This window comes from Misgurnus anguillicaudatus, chromosome 5 (genome assembly GCF_027580225.2).
Source record: "Misgurnus anguillicaudatus chromosome 5, ASM2758022v2, whole genome shotgun sequence".
NCBI classification, from domain to species: domain Eukaryota; kingdom Metazoa; phylum Chordata; class Actinopteri; order Cypriniformes; family Cobitidae; genus Misgurnus; species Misgurnus anguillicaudatus.
The window spans coordinates 35990343-36009624 of NC_073341.2; the positions used below are offsets into that span (position 1 = coordinate 35990343).

Below are 19282 nucleotides of genomic sequence, written 5' to 3' on the forward strand. Positions count from 1 at the left end.
GTCGTGCATGTTGCCCAGGTGGGGCCCACCTAGTAGCAAGTGCAATCCTGCATGAAATCCATGTGGGCAACTGGCATGAGGCCATTATGGAACCCGCGGACAATCCTATATAGGGCCCATTTTTCAGCCCAGTTCATACCCATATGGGCCCTATATACAAATGTTGGCTGGGTGTGAGATTACAACCCCTTCACACACAGGCAGTTCAAAAGGAATTAGTTTAAGTAGAAACAATACATACTGTACAGCTCCTTTAAGTGATTAACTAAGTCTGAGAGCTACGGTTACCACGTGCCACTGCAATTTAATTCCAATGTTTTTATTGTTACCTGACACACTTCCTACGTTATGTGATATTTAGCAGAGGCACAAAAAAAGAAATTTAAATGTATTACAGCTCAGCTGCCAACAATATTCTTTTACGCGGATGTATTTTGATGTTGTCATCATCTCGAAACAAATTACGCAGCTTGCGTTTATTTGGTGAGTCTAGATTAACGCATCTGCTAACATGAATAATGTGGATCAGCATGTGTCTTTAATTGCAATAGCCTTTAAACAGCTCGACTGGTTCGAATCGCTACAATATACTGTGCCCTAAATGTGCTCCTAAATGTTTGACCGTGCTCCTATTTATTTTGATTTAACCAAGTACACATGCTTCTAAAAATAGTCATCGTGCCCTGTTTCAGGCTTCATGCATAAATGCAGTCTCCACAATTATACCTAAATTATAGCTTAAAAAGGACACTATTTGTGCCTGGTGTGCTGATTGTATCTTAAAAGGGTTTACATCATTCGAATCACAAGAGTCTCAGCTTTCCAAATATGTGACATGTTTAGCTTTTTTGTTTTTGTGTTGTTGTATGTCATGATGAAGTACTGTCAAAAAATGCAATGTTCCTCTCACGGTACATTGGAACTTTATTAATAGTGATAAGACCGAGGTTCTAATTGGCTCTGTAAAGCTGGCTCACTCTCCTTAAATGTATATGGCTCTACCTTTTAACGAAAATCAAATTTAGGTGTTATATTTGGTTTCACTTTGTTTTTTGACCTGTGCGCAGCATGCGGTTAAAAATTTCTGCTACCACAGTGTGATACAGCTGGCCAATATGCTCTCAGTGCAATCACAGTTTTTTTCGCTTTCCTAGAAAGAATGAAAAGACTGACAAATTGAAGAGTACTTATATTAACTCTCTCTTTTATCATTAGGCCTATAGCAGAAGGAAGGAGACAAAATGCATCCCCTAGTGTAGAGCGTCCCCTAGTGGACATACTCTCATTTTGAGAACATTTAAATTAGGATTATTAGGTAAATACATCATGTAAATGTCTATCATTTTATGGCAATGTAAACAATGAGATTATTCTGTATAATTCATTACCTATTTGTTTTACAGGAGTATTTTTATGATATTATATGAAATATTATGAATTATATTATGAATTAATATAAATTATATTAATTATATTATGAAATTAATATTATGAAAATATTATGAAATTATATGAATTTTTAAAATAATATTTCTGTTGCTAAAAATGTATGGTATACTTTACGATCCCAAATATACTCTAAATAGTCATATAATCAATCATTTATTATACTCCATGTTACCATAATTAGGGTATACAATGTTGTCAACATAACTAAAAAAGCAAACTATAAACTATTGTCAACATTATTGTTTCACTTAAATATTTGGAGAGGATGAAAAATATGAGACTGATCCTTACAATTCATTTAAGCTATTATTTTTGTACAAAATAACCCAACTGTCTTTTTGTCATGATAATGTTTAAGGAAATAATTAAATAATGTGCAACTGTATAATTACAGGTTTGCTAGATGATCTGCATACATCCTTGTTGTCCTGAGTAAGAAATTTCTGATTTGGTGGCAACTTGGCACATGATGGAGCTATTGTCCAAGAAATTTCTTCTTGCATTAAGAGAATAATTTTCTACACCAGTTTCAGTATCAATCAAGCCACCACCATCATGTTTGCATTATTGGGCCAGTTTGCAACAAGCCCATCGACTCCATCTGCCTCGTCAGTATTCATTATTTACTAGTGGTTTTCTTAAATCAAAACTTAAAATTTACAGTGCTTTGATTTATTTAAATAAATTTGGTTATATATATCATTTTTGTGGAGCGCCACTGCACTGGATGGGGAGGAACCACTCTGCCGTGACATAGTTATCGGAGTAAATAGGCGCAAACTTATAGTGACGTGTGGTGGTTGGCACCAATAAGAAGGCAGGTGCAAATACGGCGGACGGAGAAAGGAGTTTTATGCAGACATTGAAAAAAGGAGAACAAAGACATAGGTAAGTTAAAGGCGGGGTGCATGATTTTTGGAAAATGGAGTCTGGCCGACTACCAAAACACACTTGTAGCCAAATCAGCATTGTTGCCTGGGTTGCGTATGTGTGGGGCGGGTCTATCAACCCTTGTGAAAATTAACCATGGTTTTATTGTGGTAAAAGTGTGGTTTTACTACAGTAACCGGGTTACTGGTTTAACTATGGTTTTTGAAAACAATGGTTGTCAAAACCATGGTTATTTTGTGCTAACCATGGTTTTGCTGCAGTAACCATGATTTTTTTGTTTTAACTGTAGTGGAACCATGGTTAATTTCCATAAGGGAAAAGAAGGTCCAGATTCAGTTGGGGTAGGGGCATACAGTATGGCGAATAGAGCAATAAAAAACAACATAACGTTTTTATGTGGAGCGACTGTTTATGCTGCGCAATTTGGAATTCGCCCTCCGTCTGTGTGCACGCATTGAAAGGGACACTTCACCGAATTGCATTAAGCTATGTATCGTTAGAACCCCAGTCATGTTATTAAATGGTCGTGCATCATTCCCTCAGTTTCCCCTGAGAAGGGAGAAATACTGATTTCAGCACTTCCTTCTTTCAATGATGTAAAAATCTTAATTTTGTGTCAATGAAAGAAGGAACTGCTGTTTCTTTGTTGAGGGTGAAAGACTACAAAGACTCATTCCTCATTTTTCCAAGGTGGGGGCTATGGGTGGGACCCACTCACGCTAAAGACCTATTACAGATCAGTGGGTGGGACTTACGAAAATATACGAACACAGACGAAAAAAACGATCAGCCCCCATCTTTATGCTAAGCAAAGCTAAACAGATGTTGTGGAGCCAGCCAGACTTCATGTTAAAATAATAGCCGAAGGTAATCGAAATGGCCATATCAGCTCTGATCCGATATTTCCAGATCGGGACATACCTAAAATAGACGATACAAAGAATTATTAAAAGTCATTTTCTTGAACTGCGCAGGGCGACAGAAAGAGGGGTTTCAAAGGGAGTTGGTATTCACTGCACCAATGGCTTGAATATTCATTAATATATTTATCCCTTTCATTTTAAATATGATATAGTTTTATAGGAGAAGGTTTCATTGGGAAATTAATTTTTTCAGAGGTTTGTTTTTGGTTCAGACATCCATTGCAGGCATTCTTGGCAGTATTTCCTGAGGCTTTTTTAAAATGCTTACCGTTATCGGATTTATACCATATAGACCGAAATTAAGAAGTAGGGCTGGACGATATGGGCAAAATTTTTATCATGATATACTTCTTAATTTCGGTCAAAATTAATCTCTGTTTTCAAACTCTTTGCCCATATTAGGGCCCCTAATATGGGCAAAGAGTTTGAAAACAGACTGATGGCCAGCTTAAAGAAACCTTCACGCAGGTGACAAAGTTCTCAAGTCCTCAGGAACCTTATCTCTAGAGGGGGCCCAGGAAAGATCCAGTCTTACTGGGAAGACCAGGTTTATAAGGTGAAAGAGAGAAAACCTGATGGCACCCCTATGTATGAGAAAAGTCCAGAAAATGGCAGAGGAAGAGACAGAGTTGTGCACAGAAATCTTTTGCTGCCCTGTGACTCCCTACCCCTTGAACAGCCACCAGCCAAGACTCTTCAGTCACAAAAGACTCCCTGAGCTCCCCCACGTACTATATTTTAGGAAAGTATGCTGTTTCGGATGATACTTAAATACACGTGTGTCACGGCCGGGGCGGACCCAAGACAGCTAACAGGCTCTCTACTTTCCACCTCGAGGAGGTTCCCAAGACCACCCCAATGACCAGACAGACGAGTATACTACAATTGTAGTGGCAATCTGTCCACAAAAAAATGCCACTACAGGTATTTTGAAGCCCTTTCCAACTCTTGCTGTTGCAAATGAATGAGGTCCTCCATCGTTGTATAATTCACTCTTCTTTATTATGTAAATTTAAAAAACATATACAAACGACTGATTTAACGTTTACAAACAAACAGACTAAAAAACCATCACCATCGCACAGCTGAGGTTAAAAAACTGTGTGGCTTCCTCAGCTAAATTCCTACTCTGGCTTCCCCGTGATTCCCTTACTAACCTGGCTGATTAGCACATCCACACAGGTGCGCAGGTGACGTAACAGACAAATCATTCACGCAAACCTCACGCCCACCCACACACACACTATACATGCACACACATTCACATTGGCCACAACACACCGGCCCCTAATTGTTACTGTATAATAACACAACAATTCATCAAATTAATAATGGAGCCAATGACAAATTATTCTGTAATGTTCATAGTGCAAGTGTGCATTTTCAATCAATAATGTTCATAGTGCAAGTGAATGTCCATAAAGTAGATAACCTCAAAGTTGAGGTTACAGCATTAAAAAAGTCTTAATCAACCTCCAACAAAAGACAGATCTTTGTGATCGGTCTCTCAAGTATGTTGCATTTAGTCAGGACTTTGACAGAACGTACCAGTCCCTGTGTGTCTGGAAAGGTCTGCAACACCTTTCCTAACAGCCAGGATCCACGAGGGGCAGTAGAATCTGCCACAAGAACAATGTCCCCTACAACAAAGTAGAGGTCTACACGGAAGACCCGGGACCCGACCCGGGACCCGTACGGGTTCGGGTCTATATTTTAAATGATCAGCCGGGTCCGGGTCGGGTCTCAATCTATTACTTCGGGTCCGGGTCTGTTTAACATTATGGGTAATACCCGAGGTCGATCGGACTCGGAGAACACACACTCACATTTAAATAAAATATTTCTCCAGCAACAAAAACTTAGATGAACTGTCGCATACATTTTTCTATGACGCTAAAGTTGCGTTAAAAATAGAGCTGCAAATTTCGACTATTTTTTCAACCGATTAGTCTATCGATTATTTTTTCGATTAATCGAATAGTCTAAAGATTTTTTTTTACAAATAATAAATGTAACATCTGCTATTAATGCCAACATTTTATTGAAGCATTTTCTCAATTAAACAAATACACAAACAGTGCCAGTGCCAAGGAAAATATAACAAATCACATAAAAACAAGTCCAACATTAATTCAGCCTAACATAAACAGTGCAAAAGGGGCATTATTCACCTTAAACAAAAAATATATTAATATTAAAGAAGTAAAATAAAAATAAATCAAACTGAATAATAACTCCTTATTAATATAAAAACATGTCGCGCTCTTTATTGTTCCAGCCCTAGTGCTAATCATAAACTAATGAAGAGTCATCATTAACTACAAAATGACTCACATGAAATCATTGTTTATTAATACATTCCCAGATAGCAAAAAATATCCGCATGGCTTCTATATGCCGCCAGCCCCAAGCTGTCGGCTATAGGTGCGTCTCGCTGGCGGGGATGAAACTTTTGCCGCCGAATACGTCACTCTCATTTGTTGCGAGATGCCGCCAGCATGCAGCCGGCGGACCGACTGCTTAATTTATGCAAAAGCGGCTGCCGCGGCGGTCCGCCGTCAGACCTGTTTGCGATTACACCCTTATGACGCTTACTGCCGCCAGAGCACCGCCAGTGGTCCGCCGACTCATTGCTATTTTTTGCTATCTGGGTTAACTAAAAAACATGTCATGTTGTACTTAATGATGACTCTTCATTAGTTTATGATTAGTACATGCATTTAGTCAGCATTAGTTCAGACTGAAGTAAAAATAAGTTCATTGTGATTCATGAACCCTTATTATAAAATGTAACCATTATATTATTACTGTTAATATTATTACTATCAGTAGTAACGTTACTGCATTCTCATTTAGCATCAACTTTAACATTTAACTTTGCTTAATTCTCGGGTAAATACAAATTTAGTTAGTATGATATTCTAATATTTTATAAACGGCGTTTACGCTGCTGTTTAAATAAACGCATGTCAGGAATGCCTAAAGAGACGAGCTTTTATAATATCTGCTTTCAGTGCACGCGGGCACATGCCTATCTCAGTGTAACAGTAACTTATTATTTCATAACTTCTTAATATAAAAAGTTAAACATGTCCCGCTCTTTATTTACTGTTTCAACATACTGCCCAGACGCGATGCAATGTCGTGTCTGTCAGGCGTCTCGCAGCTCGTATTAAACTAAGATGTAAACACAGCTGTATTAAGCACAATATATGCCTGCATTGATTCTATTGTTGTATAAAAACTTACTGTAAAAATTCAAATACTTACGCTGCCGTCGCGTCATTTTGAGGTCGGAGAGCTCCAGGTTGTTTTCTGTTAAGATGATCATGCACAGATGTTGCGCTGCTGTGGTATGCCATTTCAGTTTTACACAGTATGTGTTTTATTTGGTCTCTGCTTAAAGTATTCCCACACTTTTGATCACGTTCTGGCTGTTTGGTATAATACTTGTATTATCCGGTCGGAGCTGAAGCCGCCTTCATTTGAAAACGTAAACAATGCGACGCATCGACGCATTTCCGGCAAATCGACGTAATTACATAATCGACGTAATCGACTACGTCGACGCGTCGTTCCAGCCCTAGTTAAAAAGTTTATATTTTGTTGCTCCAACCAGGCAGCTAACGCGCATTGGCTCTTGTAATGTTTCTCTGGCTACCAGTCAGGAGCTTCTGCAGTGAGACGCAATGACTTTACCTTTGACAATCGGCTCTTTTATTTAGAAGGCGGGACCTATTCCGCCGTACTGCGCATTTTGCACTGATGTGACTTCTATAATTTTTATAATAATATTATAAATTGACCGTCTTGCTGTTATATCTAAAGTTTTTGCGACTCTGCTCAAAGAGCACAGAGATGATAGCAAAGTAAAGCTAACGAAAGCAGCTATGACACCGAACGAGCAATCGTTATTATAATCCAAATGGGCAAACATTATTAAGCAAGTTGACCCGATACACAACAAAGTGGACTTTTAAAGCTGGAATAAGCATTAAACATTTCAATCGTCAAGAGAGGAATAACATGGATGTTAATAACATGGAACTTTCTTGGAAATAAGGATTGTGCATCACACACAGTCAGGTACAAGGAGGGAGAAGACTAACTTCTAACGTTATGGGTAAGACAAAAAGTTAAATTTTCGCTACTTGTTTATTGACTTATTAATGACATTTAGCTAAAGAATATTTGCCGGTCGGGTCTGTGTCTTCCCGGACGGGTTCGGGTCCAGCTTTTAAATAATAGACGGGTCCGCGTCGGATCCGGGTCCAGCTTTTAAATAATAGACGGGTCCGGGTTGGTTCCGGGTCCAGCTTTCAAAACAACAGACGGGTCCGGGTCGGTTAAGTGTAGCACATTTACGGGTCTGATCGGGTTCGGGTAGGAATTTTTGGACCCGTGTAGACCTCTAGTACGGGGCACAACAAAGCCTCGGTTGGGTTTGCCTGCTCCAAAGGCAACGCTTGCAAGCTCACCACCTTATCTCTGAAGGGAGTGGTGGGAACTTTGGGCACGTAGCCTGGTCTGGGTCTTCAGTGAGACAGCAGGACCAAACTAAAAGCACGAATCGTCAACAGAGAATGCATGTAAATCCCCTACTCTCTTCATGGAGGCCAATGCTAGCAGGGTCAGAGTTTTCATTGATAAAAAAAAAATCGTAAAGCCAACGCTGAAGCGGTCTCATATGACGCAGCTCGAGCAGTGTCACAGCTGCAGCATGCTGTCATATGTCCAGGAGCTTCTGAAATTGTATCAGAGGGACCGCGTACTTCCCTCGAATTAAACCGAGGCAAGTCAGAACTGACTAGTTGCGCGCTCTTGTAAAACACACCAATTAGTTGATCGAGTCTAATTCCATACTGAGAAAAAGGATCCTTTGCACGGGGCAAAGTTGCTCTTTCCCAGTCGACCTGATGACTTAAACGAGCGAGATGCCGAAGCATTAACTCTCTGTGTTCGCGCACGTCTGCCAAGAACGGGCTATTATAAGTCAACGTAAATAAAAGCAGAATGCGAACAACGCTCTCTCTCTGATATTTTAATGCCGTGACTAGCACTTTCATGGAGACACGGAGAGAGAGAGACAGCTCGAATGGTGTACTTAATATTAATATGCCCACCCCACGACGCAGAACGAAAAAACGGTCTAAGGCGAGGGGAGATGGACACAAAAGTACACGTCTTACAGGTCTAAAGCTGCAACCGATCTGAATATTGAAATACGAGCCTCGGCGTTATCATCCAAAAAAAGACCACCTTTGTAGAGCCGGTGCGTAAATCAAATCGATCGTAACCCACCGCGTAATTTGGGTACTATGAGATAAATGCTGGAAAACCCTATCATCATATCATCATCTCGGTAAGAGGGACCGGCTCGAACATCCTTCGCCAGCAGGATATCGACTTATGCACGCAGTACATGTGCATCGGACACTTTCACATAGTGAAACGAAAGCCCGAGAATTTTGGGGTTGTGCCGGTAATTGTATTTCGTAACCGAGGCGGAACGTGCGTAAAACTCAACGAACGGGCTGGGAACTGAAGCCAAGCACCCAGGCACCGTACGAGGAGAATAACGACACTACCGGTGTACCCGCGGCGGGGCAGCAAGGCGGGACAGGCGGGACTGCCGGTGCGTCTGCCGTGACAGCATAAGCATCTACAGTATGTGTGTGTGTGACACTGACCTGAGCCCGCTGAGGGAAACGGTCGTCCGGTCTCCTCAGCTGAGGACGCAGACTCCGAAGGGGTTGCTGGTGGTCCGGTCTCCTGAGTGGAGGGCTCGGACTCCTCAGAACACCCGCTGGCGATAGAGGAGAGGTAGGGTGAGCTGGTGTGTGCCCGCTCACGGCTCTCTCGATCCTCTGGAGACCTGGAGAGGGAAGAGGAATGCACTCTGTGTGTGGTTAGTGGGTACCGGCTAAACAGCCGGTGGAACATATTCAAACCAAGAATTTTCCACCCGACCCTCTATCGGGGGAAGGAGCGAATCACCGTCTCCTGAAGAGTGATCCTCTGCCAATCCAGGTCGCCCGCTTACTGGCCACTTAAACTCCCGATTTCACGGGCAGCGGCTAAGCGGGTGGGGCGAGCTGCTGACGACCGGTTCCCACGCGCTGCCGAGATTGGGTCCGAGGAGGGAAACGGAGGTGGTCGCCGCAGGACGCCGACGGCGAGAGGCAGACTGAGGAGCCGGCGTGGTGGTTTTTACCAAGGGCAGCTCTCCTTCGCCGGGGCATGACCTCAGAGATCGCCTCAGTCTGCGCAGCGGAGCTGTACGACTCCACGGCCTCGCCGAAGAGGCCGGTCTGTGAGACAGGAGCATTCAAGTTGTTCTCGCCTGCGTCCGTCAGCCAGACACAGCCAAAGGTGGCGATCTTGAACCACTGTCGTGAACCTCGCACGACTGAAGGTCGCGGCCTCCCTCGTAAATCCTTGGTGAACCCGTAGCAACGTTATTGCGTGCAGGGCTGAAGCCGCCTCTCCGCATGCCTGACGGACAGCGCCCGTAACCGGACGACTGTCTACAAACACGGGAGGGAAGGGTTGGGTGGTCCCTCCAGGAACGCAGCTGCATCGCAACCCCCCGCTCCACTGAAGGGTTCCTGCCCTTAGCGGCTCCATTGGTGAGGGAGGTGAGGGGTGAAAGCTGAAGCTGAACGGCCGGATGGCCGCAAATCACGTCAGCTCTTCGTGCCGTCGGGAAGAAAGGCACAGGAGCAGAGGACCGAGAGGCTCGAGCAGCTCCGAAATACCAATCACGTGGGCGGTACAGTTCGGGCGGAGAGGGGTTAACCTCTCCAACTCACCGTTTCCGCCGCTCGAGCGGGCACGGCCGCCATCTCCGGAACGACTCCACTTCGGAGGAAATTGGACACCCCTCTGATGCTGCAGAAGTGAACGGGACCAGAAGGAGGTCCCATGGATTCGGCAGACATCGTAGAACACGACTCTGCCGTCTCCACCGGAACCTCAACCGGCTGAGGATGAAAGGCCGGTAGGTGGAGGATGCATCCTCCGTCCTCCTCAGCGTAGTGATGCGAAGAGCGTCATGCGAGCGCTTGACAGTTGCACCATGGCGGTGTCAGCACTGCAAAGACGCGGACAGCATTCCCGTAGAAACGTCAGTCGTCTCCGCAATCCAAGAGGGTTATGCTCTCACAGAGAGAACAAAAACTCTCCACGAGCGCAGCCTCAGAGTGCTTGATGCCCAAGCATGAAGACAGCGCTCGTGACCGTAACTGGAACCCTTATACCTCTCACATCCAAGATCGCACGGACGAAAAGCAATCCTGAAAAGGACGCCGATCTCCGAATATACGAGAGAGTGGCTGTCTTTAAAAAGACACAGAGCTCTCACGTATCACTCTTTTAGGGAAATCACTCTTTAGGTGCTCAGCTGATGATGCGCACAGGCAGAGGCAACGCACACACTAAACTCAAAACAAAAAATATGCAGAGCAGTGGAATACTGCGAGCGTCCGCTGTGTTAGTACTGCTTGTCAATCAACTTCAGCAACCATTCCGAGAAGAGCAGATAGTAGCTTCTCAGTCAGATAAAGCCGGCTTTCGAAGCGAAAAAGCTGATTTCCCTATTTGCACGTGCGCCTTATATATGCACCTGGCGGGGCGGCGCCAGCATTATGCAAATATCTCAATGCCAAGTTCATTGGCGTTTTAGTAGTATACGAAGCAGATTGGTCTCTCTAAGCGAGTTCCCAATTCGTCGGTCATGACGTGACGTCGTAGTGACCGACTGAAAGGGAACCAGAGAAACACACAGCTCTGTGAAAACTACATTTCCTAAGTCACACGCATTTTGCACATATTATACATACAAATTTACATCTGTACAAAACCATTGGCCTTAGGTTGAAAAGTCTTAATTTAACTTCTTTTGCCTTAATGCCAAAATTATTTATAAACCATTCACTTTTCTTTGTAATGAGAACAGTCATTTAGAAAATGAAAATGCTAGATGGGGCAGTGGCCCAAAAGCAAAAAGGGCACTATGGGGGGGTGGTACTATTATTATGGTTTTAATGAAGTATTATAAATATGATGTGTTATATTACTAGCATCAACTTAGACAAGTGATTATAATGGGAAATATAATAACAAGAATTAAAGTCTGCTTAACATTCAATATGATTTACCTGTTGGCTTGATGGAGCTTTGAATCCATGTTTGCAATGTTGAACTGCCTTTAGCAGCCTCTCTTTCCGTTCTTTGTCATTATTTTGTGAAGGCATTGGTGTTTTTTGTATTTTTTTTCTACAAAGTGTGCCAACAACAGCAAAATTAGTGTTTATATTAACTTAGATCTGATCGGGAACATTACATCGATTAGACAAGCATTGTAACGTTAATACTAAAGGCCCGGGTATACTTTTTTCCCGCGCAGCTTTCCGAGTATAGTCTCCGCGGCTACACGCGGATGGCCGCGTTCGACACTATACGCAATACAAATGATTTCTTATTCAAATTATTAGTCTAACAGGCTGTCAGTGCAGCACTGATTTGGCGACATTTACAGTACATTAAAACATTAGGATAGGTGAAGAAAAGTAACTGATCCACCATTGCAAACACAGTTTAGAACAAACAACAAGACAACAAAGAACAGGAATCAAACAAACATGCTCCACAGCTTTCTGTTCTTGTAAGAAGTAAAAGTTAAAGAAGAAAAACGATAGTGTGTGCGCAAATGCTGTCTATTTCCTTTGTATAATTGTTTATAGTGGAGTGTCCTGTCTAAATATTTTCACGCGCATGCCCTGTCGTACGCGGACTGTACGCGCATTGTCCGGCCGCGGACCCTCCTGATGACGAAAATGACGTCATGCGGACGGCGCGCATACGCCGACGTCCCTAGTATACTTTCGGCTTAAGAATGTGGATATTTTTTTGTTGTTTGCTTGCTAAGTTGTTAGCACTTTTAGAATACCGACAGCAAATCATTACCGGAAGAAATACATAAACAAACTTACAAATTACTAATTCTGCGGTTTAACAACTGATATAATGTAATGAATCTACCTGTTAATGCAACGAACTTCGGAAACTGTCATCTTCGCTCTCCAGGCAGAGAGTGAACACCTTCACAGAGATGCTGCGGAGCGGTCGGGAAAACACGAAGTGGATCGCCGGAATCAGTGGATCTTTAGCGGAGCGGTAACAATAAAACGGCAAGATTTTTGGGCACCGTGTTTAGTCTATGTTCCGCTTTTTGCTGCTTTTCGTAAGTCTCTCATATTAAAAACGAACTACAGACCCGCCTGAAAGGGTTTTTAAAATATGTATTTAATATTTAATAAAACTGTATAAATCATCATGCGGGCCGGATTGGACACCTTTGCGGGCCGTACTCGGCCCACAGGCCGCATGTTTGACACCCCTGGTTTACAAGTATTATTACAAGACCATCATGTAGCCTAACATCCCTGCAAGTAAGCTTACGATGGGCCTGTATGGGCATAGCCTAAGGCCCCCGCACAGGTTTGCTCATTGGCAAAACGTTGGCCCTTTAGCGCTGGCCCTGCATGGGCACAGCCCTCACATAGAGAAATCCCCCGAGTTAAATGAACACTGCTGGATGTATATATTGTCCCAATCTTACAGAGTGTTAAAAAGTAACAATGAAGCAGAATTAAAAGCTCTGTTATCCTCTCTCTCACCATCTCTGTCTGAAATCTAAAATTGCATTTTACATCTTACATGTCATTTTCTTACTTTAGGTTGAGATTTTGTTTCATTTAAAGTCACCACTATTGTGATCAGTGTTTGATTTAGTTAAACTTGACTCGTGACTCTTACATTGTTCAATTGTTTGATTGCTAACTTTGTGTGTTTAAGACATGTTTTTTATGGCAGAGTCCAATTGTTTGGTGGTGGTCAGTTCAGTAAATAAAGTCTAAACATCATCATATAAAAACTTATGTATTAATTTATTGTTTGTACACTTATCAGAAGCATCTTTCTCTGACAATAATGTGATACTTCAGTATGAGATCCAGCTCTCTCATAGAAGTTTGTCTTTCTGAAGAATTTTGAAACACTGACACTTAAAATTAACTGCTGTATAATGTAGACACACAAATATCAAGAATCAGAGTATGAATCACAATGATGGTGACAATAAAATGAAAAGCTTCATGCTGCAATGCATGCTGGGTATCAGCAAATTACAAATCTCATCCAGGACTCCCAGAATGCACTGCGGCATAAATAAATAATGGCCCTTTTTACCATTTTCTTTTTCACCATTGTTGAGATTCATACTCTGATTCTTGATGTCTGTGCATCTACATTGTGCAGTGGTTAATGTTTATGTGCACACTATCAAAATCCTTCAGAATGATAAACTGCCATGAGAGTTCTGGACCTTACACTGTAGTATTTCATTATTAATAGAACATGATGCTTCTGATCAGGGGGGATAACTGTATAAATTAATCTGTTCATTTAATGATTATGTTTGACAATGTTTATGTATCAACTATCAATATCCAATTACTATTGCCTTTTCTTTGCTATAACATGTGTTTTAAACACACTTAGATATAGCATCTAGAAAACACTAACAAGCCAACGGTCAAGAGTCAAAGTCCAATTAAAAACAGCCACTGATCACAATAGTGGTGACTTTAAATGAAACAAAATCTCAACCTAAAGTAAGAAAATGACTCTACAAGTAAGATGTAAAATGCAATTTTAGATTTCAGACAGAGATGGTGAGACCTCGCTGCAGCCCAGAGACTGCAGGTGGGAGGACCTTATGCCGCAAGTGGGAGGAGCTTATGCTGCAAGTAGGAGGGATTTCAGAAATGTGCAAGTAGGAGGAGTTTACGCTTCAAATGGGACGGTAGTGAATCCTCTGGAAGTTTGTACAGCCCACTTGCAGCTAAAGCTCCACCCACTTGCTGCTAACCCACCCATTTGTAGCTGGCTCCGACCTCCATTTATACCCCTTTCGGTGAGAGAGAGGATAACAGAGCTTTTAATCTGCTTCATTGTTACGTTTTAACACTCTGTAAGATTGGGACAATATATACATCCAGCAGTGTTTATTTAACTCTGGGGATTTTTCTGTATGAGGGCTTCCTGGGTGCTAAGTGAGGGCTGCCCGCGCAGGGCCAGTGCTAAAGGGCCAACGTTTTGCCAATGAGCAAACCTGCGCAGGGCCCTTAGACTAGCCCTAAGTGGGCCCATAAAGGGCCATCGTATGCTTACTTGCAGGGATTAGACACCCAAACAACAGTGAAGGAAATGATACTTTGCAAGACTGAACTAAACTGAACATCAACGCAGACATGAATTTAAGATCATATACATCTTGAACGTAGATATATAAATGAACACAGAGAAGGGAAGTTTAACACCATAGCACAAGCAAACATGCTGAAGAGGACCTGAAGGCAGCTAAAAACCATCAGGGCATAAACACTGGCTTATTTTATTGCATTTTGGATCCTTTCCTCCAGATAAAGTATTAAACTGGACTGATGATTTAAATGTTGTTTACTCACATGTGCGTTGTTAACTCTCCGGATTTTATGTTACAGCACTCATCCACTCGTTCAATTCTCCACATGGACTGTTTGTTTACAGTGTCGCATGAGCAGCTACACTGCAGGTTTGGCGCTAAGCAGACCTCTTGGTGATGTCAAAGTACCGCGAGAGCGATTCAAAGCAGATTTCTCTTTGTGATAACTGGAATCGCTCTCGCGGTACTTTGCTGTCACTCGCCAGTGGGTTCTTCGCGCCACTAAAGTAATTTGATTTGATACGCTGATAGGATCGCGCAGATACCTGCGTATAACGTAGACTGTTTATACTTTACATTTTCTGCGTTTCTGATGTCCTTTTCCTTTTTTAATTTCGGCTTCGCCCTCCCACTTAGATTCTCTATGTCTCATTTTTTTCAGTTGCACTGAAAAAAATTATTCATTAAATTTAATCAGTTTTTTTAAGGTAAGTGGTTGCAATCAATTTATTTAAGCTACATTTAAACAAAAAAGATTAGTAAAGTAAAATAAAATATAAAACTTTTGTTTAAATGTAGCTTAAATAAATTGATTGCAACCACTTACCTTAAAAAAACTGATTAAATTCATTTTTCCGGTAAAGCTCAGGGAGCTAGGAGACCTGTTAAGGGATCTAGTGTCTGCAAAATCTGAGGACCAGGACACTACCGGGGTGTCAACCTATCGTTGAGAAGTTGCCAACTGGTCTGCAAGAGTGGTGGTTAGCTCAAGGCTCACAATACATGGAGTAATACAACGTATGTTTGCCTCCATTCGCATACTTCACAGACTTCATATGCAGTGAAGCACGCAGAAGAAACGACCCAAGCTTCACTCTCTCTTCTCTCCTGTAACTCTGTTGAATAGTTCCCACAGGTTTCTACAGGACCATCAAAGCTTGAACGAGTGGAAAAGAGACTTATGGCAAAAGCTATGTCTCTGCTCACAAGACTGGAATTGTGTCACTACCAACAGCTTCTCAGGCAAATAGTTCAAGCAGCAGGCGAGGAGAAATAAACAAACAATGCCCTATCCACAGGAAACCACATCCTCTGAATAGTGTAGAGGTTTTTGAAGTTAGTCTTTAAAAAAGCGTAATGCTTTTCTTAAAAAAAATTGAATCTGTTTCAGATGTTGCACTTCTACCATTCACATAGCAAAGAATTGCACACTGGACCCCCACCATGGGACAGGAGAGGTCCTGGATGAAGGAGTGAAGGAGAAACATTTCAGCTGGCAGTCACCTCTAGGTGCACAGAGGTCTGTGATGACGGTAAGGATCCTAGATCCTGTTTGCCTAGTGAAAGTTTATCCTAAAGCATGCCCTGACAAAGCTGTAAAAATGTATATCATTCTGGATGACCAAAGCAACAGTTCCTTGGCTTGGTCTGAATTCTTTGACCTCTTTCAAATTGAGGAGTCAAACTTGCCATACATTTTGCGCACATGTTTAGGAGTCACTTAGGCTTTTGGGAGAAGAGCCACACGGTTCATGGTGGAGTCACTGGATAAAACAACAAGCGTGATGCTTCCCACATTCATTGAATGCAATCATATGCCAGATGACCGCACAGAAATTCCAACTCCAGCAGCTGCACAGTACAACACACACTTGAAGTCCATAGCTCAAAAGATACCACAGCTAGATCTAGAAGCCCAGATACTCCTCCTTCTAGGACACAACATTCTCCAGGTTCACAAAGTCAGAAAACAACACAATGGGCCACCTAGAGCACCTTTCACTCAAAGATTAGACCTTGGCTGGGTTGTTATAGGTAATGTCTACTAGAGACAGAGTCTGTGACTTTATTTCGGACTAACATGCTTGACAAGGACGTCCATCTGTCCTTGCTCCATGTCCCAATCATATTCAAGTCAAGGAGAGATTTGGAAACGAATGTCTACACTGCACACTTACACACATGACTGCAACCTCGGCAGCAAAATCTTTGAGAGAACCAAGGATGATGACAAATTGGGTCTCTCCATTGAAGGTGTGCCTTTCCTAGAGCTTATGGATAAAGAAATGTTTAGGGAAGTGTAGTAAGAACCAAGGATGACATCTGTAGTAGCTGGCGTCAATGCAAAAAAAACTCATAAAGCAGAAGAGTTGTCCAAGGCAGGTCCCTTTATTGTCAAATGTGTGTAAAGAGAAACTTTTAGCAAAGAGTTTACCTGCTTGGTTGCTGGGAAAGATTTCTCAAAGGATAGTTCTTTGATCAAAAAGTCCCTCTCATCATTCCAGTTCGCAGCCACATTGCAACATTGCTTGTGGCCATTACATGACAAAGTTAAGCATCAAGGTAATGTTTTTACAGAAGGCTCTGTCCGCACAGCTGGATTCTGGATCATTGGAGCTAAGAAATGTATCAGCAGCATCCTTCACAAATGTGTTACATGTAACAAGCTTTGGGGGAAAAGTGCTGAACAGAAGATGGCAGATCTACCCTCAGATCGTCTGAGTACAGAGCCACCCTTCACCTACGTGGGACTTGATGTTTTCGGCCCATGGGCTGTCAACACAAGATGAAGCCACGGTGTACAGGCTAACAGCAAAGGGTGGACTTTACTTTTCACCTGCATGAGCACACGGGCCGTGCACATAGAGCTGATAGAGGCAATGGACACTTCAAGTTTCATCAATGCGCTGCGCCGATTCTTTGCTCTGCGGGGACCTGCTAAGCAAATTCGTTCAGACTGTGGAACCAACTTTACAGGTGCCTGTAAGGAGCTGCACATACTCCTGACCGATCCCAAAGAGCCCAATGTGAGAAGGTACTTGGGTGAAGAGGGTTGCTCTTGGGTGTTTAACTCTCCACATTCCTCCCACATGGGAGGATCTTGGGAGCGAATGATTGGTTTCGCTAGACGGATACTCAACTCTATGCTTCTGGAAATCAACCCTTCATGCCTCACTCATGAGGTGTTGTCTACGTTAATGGCAGAGATCACGGCAATTATTAATGCTAGACCACTTGCACCTATTTCTTCAGATCCGGAAGCACCCTTTCTCCTTACCCCTGCTACACTTCTGACTCAGAAGAGGTCTGCTTTCCCTCCTCCTCCAGGAACCTTTGACAGCACAGACCTTCACCGACAGCAGTGGAGAATGGTGCAGCATCTGGCCAACACCTTTTGGAGCAGATGGAGACGAGAGTACCTTCCTACGCTGCAAAGCCGAAGCAAGTGGCAAGACGTACGACCTAACATTGAGAAAGGTGACCTGGTTCTGCTTAAGGATAACCAGGCGAAGCGGAATGAATGGCCTATAGCTCTGGTTACAAAGACCTTCCCTGATGAAGATGGCAAGGTCAGGAAGATTGAACTCAAGGTCACAAGGTCTGGGTCGGCGAGAACCTTTTTGAGACCCGTTTCTGAGACGATCCTTCTCAAGAGTGCTGAGGAATTTAATTGATTTAGTTCTTTTTCAGATATGATATGGTTATTCAGATAGTGGTATTTAATCAATACCAGGCGAGGAGTGTCATGTTCTGTAAGAATACTTTGCATTTAGTTTGTTACTTTCTCCCCCTAGTGGTCATCTGGGAGTAATTTGTTGTGTTCATATATAATTCTTACATTGCTTTCATTGGTTGGTTTTGTCACATGATGCAGTCTGATCAGGAAACACATTAGTAGTTATATTCTATGCGGTCAGCTTGCAGCTCTAGTCACCTTATCCTGTCTCCATTTCTGTTTGTGCCTTGGGAAAGCATCGCTTGTAAGTTATATTTGAATTTATAGTTAAAGGGCACATGACTCAGTCGTATTTTGTTGTTTTATACTGTTGTCTGAGGTCTACTTACGGAGCATACGGTACGGTGGCTCTACTCTCTACCCTAATATATATATATATATATTATAGCTTAAAGGTATATTAAATTATGTCTGTAAATGTATGTGTTTAAATAGCATTCAGTGATTGGTGCTATCTTTCTGTATTATTTCAGTTTTAAAAAGATACCTTCATGACAATTACGACAACAGTAAAAAGCCTTGAACTTTACTCCAGCCTTTGACTTTTTCTTGAAGCATGTTGGCTATCTGTCGATTTGTTTACAGTCACACACACTGAGGACAGAATAACTGTGAAATCATGTTGGGCTATGAGAAACATTGCAGCCAGGGCTTGACATTAACACTCGCCAACCCGCCAAATGCGGGTAGATTTCGGATGTGGAGGGTAAGACAGCCAATCCCACTAGCCACTTTGGCTGGTGGAATATATTTTTTTATTGTAGTTTTCTTAAAAGATATGCGAAATTATAAACAATGCGCAATGACACTGGGAAACTACAACTCCCATGAGCACTCCCTGCACCCAGCACAACATACGGAGACCATTTGTTGAGACATGCGTGCGATCAGAGGACTAAATGAAAGGAAATGAGAGGTTCGCACATCATTTCAATGTAGGCTACTTTGTGCAACAACAATGCCATCTCAACATTTGCCATAAAAGTCTTAAATAACTTAAAAAAAAACATGATC

The 19282-nt window shown here is 42.4% G+C and overlaps 1 protein-coding gene across 1 annotated transcript; it reads left to right on the forward strand.

Annotated features, from left to right (window-relative positions):
* Nucleotides 1-17342: 17342 nt before the first annotated feature.
* Nucleotides 17343-18638, forward strand: LOC141363857 (uncharacterized). Its single transcript, XM_073867360.1, has one exon. The coding sequence runs from the start codon at nt 17373-17375 to the stop codon at nt 18204-18206; it is 834 nt and encodes a 277-aa protein (XP_073723461.1). The 5' UTR covers nt 17343-17372; the 3' UTR covers nt 18207-18638.
* Nucleotides 18639-19282: the final 644 nt, after the last annotated feature.